This window comes from Procambarus clarkii, chromosome 67 (assembly GCF_040958095.1).
Source record: "Procambarus clarkii isolate CNS0578487 chromosome 67, FALCON_Pclarkii_2.0, whole genome shotgun sequence".
NCBI classification, from domain to species: domain Eukaryota; kingdom Metazoa; phylum Arthropoda; class Malacostraca; order Decapoda; family Cambaridae; genus Procambarus; species Procambarus clarkii.
The window spans coordinates 14,444,679-14,456,970 of NC_091216.1; the positions used below are offsets into that span (position 1 = coordinate 14,444,679).

Below are 12,292 nucleotides of genomic sequence, written 5' to 3' on the forward strand. Positions count from 1 at the left end.
CAGACACGCAGACACCCCAGCAGACAAGAGATGTGACTGCGTGTCTGTAGTCTTCAAATATCACAATGTGCCGACGTGCACCCATTTAGCTGCTCTACCACTCCCACGCTCAAGAACACACTGCCGCCGAACAAGAGGAGACAGTTGTCACGACACAACTGCTCCTTGTGCACAATCTCACCATTTACGAGACACTCTTAGCACCCGAAACACGCTAAAATATACAACCAATTTTGCCAAGAGCAAAACATACTCTCTCTTCGGCGATTAAAAAAAAAAAAACTTGCACAAAAAAGAATTAGTATTGAATACAATGTTAGAGTTCCCAGGTTGGTACAGGTCTGGGCACATGTTAAGAGCAGTCATGCTTGTAAACTACACAGTAAATACTCCCACACATGTGAAAGGAGAGTCACTTTGGGTGGGGTGAAAGAGGGCTTCCACTCTCCTTACTCTACTATTCTCTTCAAAGGAAAATTTAACGAGTGCAGTAAAAAAGTAGTTACCCAAAACTATTATAATTATTATTATTATTATTATTATTATTATTATAATTGCTGGTGTTGTTGTTCTTGTTGTTATACACATAATAATACTGACCATTGTTAATTGTTCAATTATCATGTCAACACACATCATTGCTCAATTTTTCATCATTTCCAAACAGTTAATTTGTTTCAGTAATGAAGGTCAAGAGCATCATGAGAGTCCTTCATGTGAAGTATAATACCTTGTAACATCCTTACTGTGGTGTGTGTCCTCAGACGATGGTGGTGGTGAGCAAGGGGAAGGACATCTTCAGGTTCAGCGCCACCGACGCCATGTGGCTCCTCACCCCCTTCAGCGCGGTCCGCCGGACGGCCATATTCATCCTCATTCATCCCCTCTTTAATTTCTTCATCATCTGTACCATCCTGGCCAACTGTGTTCTCATGATCGTCCCCACCAGTGAGACTATAGAGGCTTCAGAGTAAGTTCCCCCCACCAGTGAGACTATAGAGGCTTCAGAGTAAGTTCCCCCCCCACCAGTGAGACTATAGAGGCTTCAGAGTAAGTTCCCCCCACCAGTGAGACTATAGAGGCTTCAGAGTAAGTTCCCCCCCACCAGTGAGACTATAGAGGCTTCAGAGTAAGTTCCTCTCCACCTGTAAGACTATAGAGGCTTCAGAGTAAGTTCCCCAACCCACCAGTGAGACTATAGAGGCTACAGAGTAAGTTCTTCTCCACCAGTGAGACTATAGAGGCTTCAGAGTAAGTTCCCCCCCCCCCACCAGTGAGACTATAGAGGCTTCAGAGTAAGTTCCCCCCCCCCCCCCACCAGTGAGACTATAGAGGCTTCAGAGTAAGTTCCCCTCCCCACCAGTGAGACTATAGAGGCTACAGAGTAAGTTCCCCTCCCCACCAGTGAGACTATAGAGGCTACAGAGTAAGTTCCCCTCCCCACCAGTGAGACTATAGAGGCTACAGAGCACATCACCATAGACCTGATGTGCACTTTGTTCTTACCAAATACGCTTATGTAATTCTTCTTACCTTCGACAAGCCCCCGGCTTCCTGTCCTCGTCGAGGCCATTAGTGTGAGTTCCTCTCAGGTAAACTGAGTAAACTTATAGCTGTAAACTTAGCGTTGAGAGTGAGTTAAGTGCGTAAGGGAATGAGTGTACCAGGGGTTGAGAGGGGTGAGTATTTGTGTACAAGGGGTTGAGAGGGGGTGAGTATGCGTGTACCAGGGGTTGAGAGGGGTGAGTATGCGTGTACCAGGGGTTGAGAGGGGTGAGTATGCGTGTACCAGGGGTTGAGAGGGGTGAGTATGCGTGTACCAGGGGTTGAGAGGGGTGAGTATGCGTGTACCAGGGGTTGAGAGGGGTGAGTATGCGTGTACAAGGGGTTGAGAGGGGGTGAGTATGCGTGTACCAGGGGTTGAGAGGGGTGAGTATTTGTGTACCAGGGGTTGAGAGGGGTGAGTATGCGTGTACCAGGGGTTGAGAGGGGTGAGTATGCGTGTACCAGGGGTTGAGAGGGGGTGAGTATGCGTGTACCAGGGGTTGAGAGGGGGTGAGTATGCGTGTACCAGGGGTTGAGAGGGGGTGAGTATGCGTGTACCAGGGGTTGAGAGGGGGTGAGTATGCGTGTACCAGGGGTTGAGAGGGGGTGAGTATGCGTGTACAAGAGGTTGAGAGTGTACAAGGGGTTGAGAGCGATGAGTATGCGTGTACCAGCGGTTGAGAGTGATGAATATGCGTGACTAACGAAGCTACTCGCCTTCCAGAGTGGTGTTCACCGCCATCTACACCTTCGAGTCCGGGGTGAAGGTGATGGCGCGAGGGTTCATCCTAGAGAGCTTCACATATCTTCGAGACGCCTGGAACTGGCTCGACTTCACAGTCATTTCCTTAGCGTAGGTTGACCATTCCACTCTTGCATGCTTCTTAGTCTTCCATTGTATTCATTTATTAAGTCTACTGTGCGTGATATATTCTACTATTGCAAGCGAAGAGTAATAATCGTTGATCTGTCGAATGGAGGATAATTATGAACACTGAGATAAGAAACCATTGGTGGAGCTCCTTCGACCTCCTGAGGTTATTATTGGACCAATTATTCGAATAATAATAATAATAATTCGAATAATAAGAATATAATAATTATTATTATTTTTATGTTCCAATTATTCGACCTCAGAAAGTCGAATAATTGCTGTCATCCAGCAATTATTTCTACTGTTGGAATACACTCATAACTTTCATTCACTGTTCATAACTTTCATTCACTGTTCATAACTTTCATTCACTGTTCATAACTTTCATTCACTGTTCATAACTTTCATTCACTGTTCATAACTTTCATTCACTGTTCATAACTTTCATTCACTGTTCATAACTTTCATTCACTGTTCATAACTTTCATTCACTGTTCATAACTTTCATTCACTGTTCATAACTTTCATTCACTGTTCATAACTTTCATTCACTGTTCATAACTTTCATTCACTGTTCATAACTTTCATTCACTGTTCATAACTTTCATTCACTGTTCATAATTTTAATTCACTGTTCATAACTTTCATTCACTGTTCATAACTTTCATTCACTGTTCATAACTTTCATTCACTGTTCATAACTTTCATTCACTGTTCATATCTTTCATTCACTGTTTATAACTTATATTCAACGGTGAACTAACGTTACTCTCGGATTTTGCGCCAACTGGGCCTCGACTTACATCGACCTCTTCTGACCTTTGGTGACCTACGTCGAGCACAGCTGACCTACGTCGACCACAGCTGACCTACGTCGACCACAGCTGACCAACGTCGACCACAGCTGACCAACATCGACCACAGCTGACCAACGTCGACCACAGCTGACCTACGTCGACCACAGCTGAACAACGTCGACCACAGCTGACCAACATCGACCACAGCTGACCAACGTCGACCACAGCTGACCTACGTCGACCACAGCTGAACAACGTCGACCACAGCTGACCAACGTCGACCACAGCTGAACAACGTCGACCACAGCTGACCAACGTCGACCACAGCTGAACAACGTCGACCACAGCTGACCAACGTCGACCACAGCTGACCAACATCGACCACAGCTGACCAACGTCGACCACAGCTGACCAACGTCGACCACAGCTGACCAACGTCGACCACAGCTGACCTACATCGACCACAGCTGACCAACGTCGACCACAGCTGACCTACGTCGACCACAGCTGAACAACGTCGACCACAGCTGAACAACGTCGACCACAGCTGACCAACGTCGACCACAGCTGACCAACGTCGACCACAGCTGACCAACGTCGACCACAGCTGACCAACGTCGACCACAGCTGACCAACGTCGACCACAGCTGACCTACGTCGACCACAGCTGACCAACGTCGACCACAGCTGACCAACGTCGACCACAGCTGACCAACGTCGACCACAGCTGACCAACGTCGACCACAGCTGAACAACGTCGACCACAGCTGACCAACGTCGATTTCGACTGACATATTCTAACTCTAGATACCTATGTCACCACTACTGACCTCCACTGGCCTCTACTAGCCTCTACTGTCTTCCACTGGCCTCTACTGACCTCTACTGGCCTCTACTGGCTTCCACGGACTTCTACTGGCTTCTCCTGACCTTTACTGGCCTCTACTAGCCTCCAATGGCCTCTACTGGCCTCCACTGACCTCTACTGGCCTCCACTGATCTCTACTGGCCTCCACTGATCTCTACTGGCCTCCACTGATTTCTACTGGCCTCCATTTGACTACTGGCCTCCACAGACCTCTACTGACCTCCACTGACCTCTACTGGCCTCCACTGATTTCTACTGGCCTCCACTGATCTCTACTGGCCTCCACTGATCTCTACTGGCCTCAACTGGCCTCTACTGGCCTCCACTGACCTCTACTGGCCTCCACTGACCTCTACTGGCCTCCACTGACCTCTACTGGCCTCCACTGACCTCTACTGGCCTCCACTGACCTCTACTGGCCTCCACTGACCTCTACTGGCCTCCACTGACCTCTACTGGCCTCCACTGACCTTTACTGGCCTCCACTGACCTCTACTGGCCTCCACTGACCTCTACTGGCCTCCACTGACCTCTACTGGCCTCCACTGACCTCTACTGGCCTCCACTGACCTCTACTGGCCTCCACTGACCTCTACTGGCCTCCACTGACCTCTACAGGCCTCCACTGACCTCTACTGCCCTCCACTGACCTCTACTGGCCTCCACTGGCCTCTACTGGCCTCCACTGACCTCTACTGGCCTCCACTGACCTCTACTGGAGTCCACTGACCTCTACTGGCCTCCACTGACCTCTACAGGCCTCCACTGGCCTCTACTGCCCTCCACTGACCTCTACTGCCCTCCACCGACCTCTACTGCCCTCCACTGACCTCTACTGGCCTCCACTGATCTCTACTGCCCTCCACTGACCTCAACTGCCCTCCACTGACCTCTACTGGCCTCCACTGGCCTCTACTGCCCTCCACTGACCTCTACTGGCCACCACTGGCCTCTACTACCCTCCACTGGCCTCAATTGGCCTCCACTGACCTCTACTGCCCTCCACTGACCTCTACTGGCCTCCACTGGCCTCCATTGGCCTCTACTGCCCTCCACAGGCCTCTACTGCCGTCCACTGGCCTCCACTGGCCTCTACTGGCCTCCACTGACCTCTACAGGCCTCCACTAACCTCTACTGTCCTCCACTGGCCTCTACTGCCCTCCACTGACCTCTACTGCCCTCCACTGACCTCTACTGGCCTCCACTGGCCTCCATTGGCTTCTTCTGCCCTCCACTAGCCTCTACCGCCCTCCACTGGCCTCTACTGGCCTCCACTGGCCTCTACTGGCCTCCACTGACCTCTACTGGCCTCCACTGCCCTTCACTGGCCTCTACTGGCCTCCACTGACCTCTACTGGCCTCCACTGACCTTCACTGCCCTTCACTGGCCTCCACTGACCTCTACTGACCTCTACTGACCTCCACTGACCTCCACTGACCTCCACTGACCTCCACTGCCCTTCACTGGCCTCTACTGGCCTCCACTGGCCTCTACTGGCCTCCGCTGGCCTCCACTGACCTCCATTAACCTGATCTGACATTCTGCGTTTCCTACTGACCTGCGAGGACCTCTTCTGAATACCGTCGACCTGACCAACATTGACCTCACTTTGATCTACAGTGACCTCCATGTACGAGCATAGGTCACTATTGACCCACCTGATCAATACTGACCTGTGCTTGCTTGTGTAATGACCTGCATTAGATTTTTGTGACCCGGTCTGGTTAGTGATGACTTACATCAACACGTGTTAAACTGACTGTTGCTGACCTTAGCTGACCTTTGTTATTCGTGGGGATTTGTGACAGCTTCGGTTCACCTTTGTTAGCTTTGGCTGATCTCTGTCAGCTTGGAGCTGACCAGTGTCAGCTAAAACTGTTTTGTGTCAGCTTAAACTGTGTTGTGTCAGCTTAAACTGTGTTGTGTCAGCTTGGGGTGACCTGTGTCAGCTTGGAGCTGACCAGTGTCAGCTAAAACTGTTTTGTGTCAGCTTAAACTGTGTTGTGTCAGCTTAAACTGTGTTGTGTCAGCTTAAACTGTGTTGTGTCAGCTTAAACTGTGTTGTGTCAGCTTGGGGTGACCTGTGTCAGCTTGGGGTGACCTGTGTTGACCTTCCACAGGTACGTGACAATGGGGATTGACCTGGGGAACCTGGCTGCCTTGAGAACATTCCGAGTGTTGCGAGCTTTGAAGACTGTGGCTATTGTTCCAGGTACGTAGTCTCAGCCCCGCCCACACCTGCAGGCCACACCCCCTGCCCACACTTACACCCCACACCCCCTGCCCACACCTACACCCCACAGCCCCTGCCCTCACCGCCTGACCATGGTGCTTGTCTGAAGCCTTTTCCCTAATCTACAGCCTGTACATAAAGGCTTTAACTATTTATTTCATTCACAACTCCTGTTGACAATCCAGTTTATATTTCCAGTATCTAAATCAGTTCACAGCCCATGTTAATGTTCCAGTTTTTATCTCCAGTACCTAAATCAGTTCACAGCCCATGTTAATGTTCCAGTTTATATCTCCAGTACCTAAATCAGTTCACAGCCCATGTTAATGTTCCAGTTTATATCTCCAGTACCTAAATCAGTTCACAGCCCATGTTAATGTTCCAGTTTTTGTCTCCAGTACCTAAATCAGTTCACAGCCCATGTTAATGTTCCAGTTTTTGTCTCCAGTACCTATACCAGTTCACAGCCCATGTTAATGTTCCAGTTTATATCTCCAGTACCTAAACCAGTTCACAGTCCCTGCAGGCTAAACCAGTAATTAATAGATGTAGTTTATATAATGGAATGAATATTGGCTATATTATTTCTGGTTTATGTTATGTTAATTTAAGTAACATGTTTATGAAGTGTGTGTGTGTGTGTGTGTGTGTACTCACCTAGTTGTGTTTGCGGGGGTTGAGCTCTGGCTCTTCGGTCCCACCTCTCAACCGTCAATCAACTGATATACAGATTCCTGAGCTTCTGGGCTCTTATCATATCTACATTTGAAACTGTGTATGGAGTCAGCCTCCACCACATCACTGCCTAATGCATTCCATTTGTTAACTACTCTGACACTGAAAAAGTTCTTTCTAATGATTCTGTGGCTCATTTGGGTACACAGTTTCCACCTGTGTCCCCTTGTTCGCGTTCCACCAGTGTTAAACAGTTTATCTTTATCTACCCTGTCAATTCCTCTGAGTATTTTGTAGGTAGTGATCATGTCTTCCCTTACTCTTCTGTCTTCCAGTGTCGTGAGATGCTTTTCACTCAGCCTTTCCTCGTAACTCATGCCTCTTAGTTCTGGGATTAGCCTAGTGGCATATCTCTGAACTTTCTGAACTTTTTCCAGCTTCGTTTTGTGCTTGACAAGGTACGGGCTCCATGTTGGGGCCGCATACTCCAGGATTAGTCTTATATATGTAGTATCCTTCAGGAACCTTGCACAGGTTCCTGAAGGCTGTTCTGATGTTAGCCAGCCTCGCATATGCCGCAGATGTTATTCTTTTTATGTGAGCTTCAGGAGATAAGTTTGATGTGATATCAACTCCTAGATCTTTCTCTCTCTCCGTTTCATGAAGGACTTCATCTCTCATTCGGTATCCTGTGTCTGGCCTCCTGTTTCCTTCGCCTAGCTTCATTACCTTACATTTTTTTCGGGTTAAACTTTAGTAGCCATTTGTTGGACCATTCATTCAGTTTTTCTAGGTCATCTTGTAGCCTCATACTATCTTCATCCGTCTTAATCTTCCTCATAATTTTTGCATCATCAGCAAACAATGAGAGGAACGATTCTATACCCTCTAGGCGATCATTTACATATAACAGAAACAGTATAGGTCCAAGGACTGAACCCTGCGGGACTCCACTGGTGACGCCTCGCCAATCTGAGACCTCACCCTCACAGTGTCTCGCTGTCTTCTGTAACTTAGGTACTCCCTTATCCAATAAAGAACTTTCCCTTTCACTCCTGCCTGCATCTCCAACTTTCACACTAGTCTCTTGTGTGGTACTGTGTAAAAGGCTTTCTGACAATCCAAAAATATGCAGTCTGCCCACCCCTCTCTTTCTTGCCTGATTTTTGTTGCCTGATCGTAGAATTCAATTAATCGTGTGAGGCAGGACTTGCCATTCCTGAACCCATGTTGATGTTGTGTCACAAAGTTCTTTTTCTCCAGATGTTCCACTAGCTTTTTTTACACAATCTTCTCCATCAACTTGCATGGTATGCAAGTTAGGGACACTGGCCTGTAGTTCATTGCCTCCTGTCTATCACCTTTTTTGTAGATCGGGACTACATTAGCCGTCTTCCAAATGTTTGGCAGTTCACCTGTTACCAGTGATTTGTTATACACTATGGAGAGTGGCAGGCACAATGCTTCTGCTCCTTCCTTTAGTATCCATGGTGATATTCCATCCGGGCCTATTGCCTTTGTCACATCCTCTGTGAGTGTATGAGTGTGGTGTGCTGTACTGTGTGGGTGTCCGGTGTACTGTGAGTGTATGAGTGTGGTGTGCTGTACCGTGTGGGTGTCCGGTGTACTGTGAGTGTATGTGTGTAGTGTGCTGTACTGTGTGGGTGTCCGGTGTACTGTGAGTGTATGTGTGTAGTGTGCTGTACCGTGTGGGTGTCCGGTGTACTGTGAGTGTATGTGTGTAGTGTGCTGTACCGTGTGGGTGTCCGGTGTACTGTGAGTGTATGTGTGTAGTGTGCTGTACTGTGTGGGTGTCCGGTGTACTGTGAGTGTATGTGTGTAGTGTGCTGTACCGTGTGGGTGTCCGGTGTACTGTGAGTGTATGAGTATGGTGTGCTGTACCGTGTGGGTGTCCGGTGTACTGTGAGTGTATGAGTGTAGTGTGCTGTACCGTGTGGGTGTCCGGTGTACTGTGAGTGTATGAGTGTAGTGTGCTGTACCGTGTGGGTGTCCGGTGTACTGTGAGTGTATGAGTGTGGTGTGCTGTACCGTGTGGGTGTCCGGTGTACTGTGAGTGTATGATCGAGTGTGGTGTGCTGTACCGTGTGGGTGTCCGGTGTACTGTGAGTGTATGAGTGTAGTGTGCTGTACTGTGTGGGTGTCCGGTGTACTGTGAGTGTATGAGTGTGGTGTGCTGTACCGTGTGGGTGTCCGGTGTACTGTGAGTGTATGAGTATGGTGTGCTGTACCGTGTGGGTGTCCGGTGTACTGTGAGTGTATGAGTGTGGTGTGCTGTACCGTGTGGGTGTCCGGTGTACTGTGAGTGTATGAGTGTGGTGTGCTGTACCGTGTGGGTGTCCGGTGTACTGTGAGTGTATGAGTATGGTGTGCTGTACCGTGTGGGTGTCCGGTGTACTGTGAGTGTATGAGTGTGGTGTGCTGTACCGTGTGGGTGTCCGGTGTACTGTGAGTGTATGAGTGTAGTGTGCTGTACCGTGTGGGTGTCCGGTGTACTGTGAGTGTATGAGTGTAGTGTGCTGTACCGTGTGGGTGTCCGGTGTACTGTGAGTGTATGAGTGTGGTGTGCTGTACCGTGTGGGTGTCCGGTGTACTGTGAGTGTATGAGTATGGTGTGCTGTACCGTGTGGGTGTCCGGTGTACTGTGAGTGTATGAGTGTAGTGTGCTGTACCGTGTGGGTGTCCGGTGTACTGTGAGTGTATGAGTGTAGTGTGCTGTACCGTGTGGGTGTCCGGTGTACTGTGAGTGTATGAGTGTGGTGTGCTGTACCGTGTGGGTGTCCGGTGTACTGTGAGTGTATGAGTGTGGTGTGCTGTACCGTGTGGGTGTCCGGTGTACTGTGAGTGTATGAGTGTAGTGTGCTGTACTGTGTGGGTGTCCGGTGTACTGTGAGTGTATGAGTATAGTGTGCTGTACCGTGTGGGTGTCCGGTGTACTGTGAGTGTATGAGTGTAGTGTGCTGTACCGTGTGGGTGTCCGGTGTACTGTGAGTGTATGAGTGTGGTGTGCTGTACCGTGTGGGTGTCCGGTGTACTGTGAGTGTATGAGTGTGGTGTGCTGTACCGTGTGGGTGTCCGGTGTACTGTGAGTGTATGAGTGTAGTGTGCTGTACTGTGTGGGTGTCCGGTGTACTGTGAGTGTATGTGTGTAGTGTGCTGTACCGTGTGGGTGTCCGGTGTACTGTGAGTGTATGAGTGTAGTGTGCTGTACTGTGTGGGTGTCCGGTGTACTGTGAGTGTATGAGTGTGGTGTGCTGTACCGTGTGGGTGTCCGGTGTACTGTGAGTGTATGAGTGTGGTGTGCTGTACTGTGTGGGTGTCCGGTGTACTGTGAGTGTATGAGTGTAGTGTGCTGTACTGTGTGGGTGTCCGGTGTACTGTGAGTGTATGAGTGTGGTGTGCTGTACCGTGTGGGTGTCCGGTGTACTGTGAGTGTATGAGTGTGGTGTGCTGTACCGTGTGGGTGTCCGGTGTACTGTGAGTGTATGAGTGTGGTGTGCTGTACCGTGTGGGTGTCCGGTGTACTGTGAGTGTATGAGTGTGGTGTGCTGTACCGTGTGGGTGTCCGGTGTACTGTGAGTGTATGAGTGTGGTGTGCTGTACTGTGTGGGTGTCCGGTGTACTGTGAGTGTATGAGTGTGGTGTGCTGTACCGTGTGGGTGTCCGGTGTACTGTGAGTGTATGAGTGTGGTGTGCTGTACCGTGTGGGTGTTGTGTATGGTGCAGAAATGGATTTGAGAGCAGGTAAACTGCTTTTACTGGACGGTAGGGCGTCGGCCTCGCTTCTTGTAGGTCGACATTCGATTCCCGACCGTCCAAGTGGTTGGCCCACCATTTCTTCCCTCCGTCGTATCCTAAATCCTTATCCCAACCCTTGGCAAGTGCTGTATTGTCGTATTGGCTTAGCACTTTCTCCGATAATTGCCTGAGAGAGTGAGAGGGTCTTGATGTGAACTAACACTGACGCCATCCCACCTCTCCCTCCCTCTCTCTCTCCCTCTCTCTCTCTCCCCCCGTAGGTCTCAAGACGATCGTGGGTGCTGTGATAGAGTCGGTCAAGAACCTACGAGACGTGATCATCCTGACCGTGTTTTCTCTCTCCGTTTTTGCCTTACTTGGACTCCAGATTTATATGGGAGTATTGACCCAAAAGTGTGTCAGAAAGTTTGATTTTACTAAAGAGAATTGGACAGACGAAGATTACTTCATATTTAACAGTAATAAATGTAAGTAAAGTGGTGAGGTTGGTGTTGTGACTCCCTGTGGTTGTGGGGAGCGGAGTGGGGCCGCGCCCCCCTCCGCAGCCACACTCACGCTTCACCGCCACACCTTGAGTTACAACTTTCCTGGAGTGTGTGGTGAGCGGTGAGGCCCGGCCCCAGTCCGCTCCTCCTCCTCCTCCTCCCGCTGGCTGGAGGAGGAGGTCCAAAAGGCACGATGCGTACACAACATTGTCGACGGTGAACGGTGACGTAGGAAAAGAGAGATAAGAGAATACGGTGTTTACAGTAATTCCAGCAAGAGCTTCAAGTCAGGTGATATATTGGTTAATGTTTCCGCGAGGAAGAGTTGGAGGAGGAGGAGGCCGCCCTTGGGTAAGTACCAACTTGTTCACGTTCACAGTCTGGCCCCACACACGTTCCGAGGCCCTTCTCAGCTGGAACGTCTTGTATTCATGCACAAGAGGTATTTCTGGCTACTCTACACCTATCTGTTGATAATGTATTCCTGTATCTGATACTGCTTACTGGCTCACAACTATAGGGACTAGTTCAGAACTAGTCCCAACTGTCCAACTGTGTATGTCTCACACACACTCTCTCACACACACACACACACAAACACACACACACACACACACACACACACACACACACACACACACACACACACACGTAATACCAACAATAGCCACATCCACATTACTTGGCCAAGTTTTGCTCGGCAGCCAAAACGATATTGTAAATTTTCAAAATTTTGATTCTAAATTAATTTGCCATTCATAATGTTATATATTTGTATGTTGACTACATGTATTACTAACTTAGGTAGGCCTAGTTTTGCATGAACTATGTAGTAATGAGAACTAATCATATTATGGATAGGTTTCTAAATTAGCTTTGGTTAAAATTAAATAGAAAATATCTGGTTGTATTTATTAAGGTAAATATATATATGTTCATCATTAAATTAGAATCGTAAGTTAAAGTGTTTTAACGATATTCAACTTCTTACGCAACTCTGGTTATTAGGAGACGACTGTACGTGTGTGATTCCTGG

The 12,292-nt window shown here is 48.8% G+C and overlaps 1 protein-coding gene across 9 annotated transcripts in view; it reads left to right on the plus strand.

The window, feature by feature from the left end:
* Nucleotides 1-12,292, plus strand: part of LOC123767550 (sodium voltage-gated channel paralytic) — a 328,629-nt gene that overhangs the window by 106,435 nt on the left and 209,902 nt on the right. For all 9 annotated transcript variants that reach the window (XM_069310346.1, XM_069310351.1, XM_069310354.1 and 6 more), the window contains 4 exons: nt 765-970; nt 2,270-2,398; nt 6,207-6,298; nt 11,032-11,238. In XM_069310346.1, coding sequence (XP_069166447.1) covers nt 765-970; nt 2,270-2,398; nt 6,207-6,298; nt 11,032-11,238 — 634 coding nt within the window. The remainder of the gene's footprint in view (nt 1-764; nt 971-2,269; nt 2,399-6,206; nt 6,299-11,031; nt 11,239-12,292) is intronic.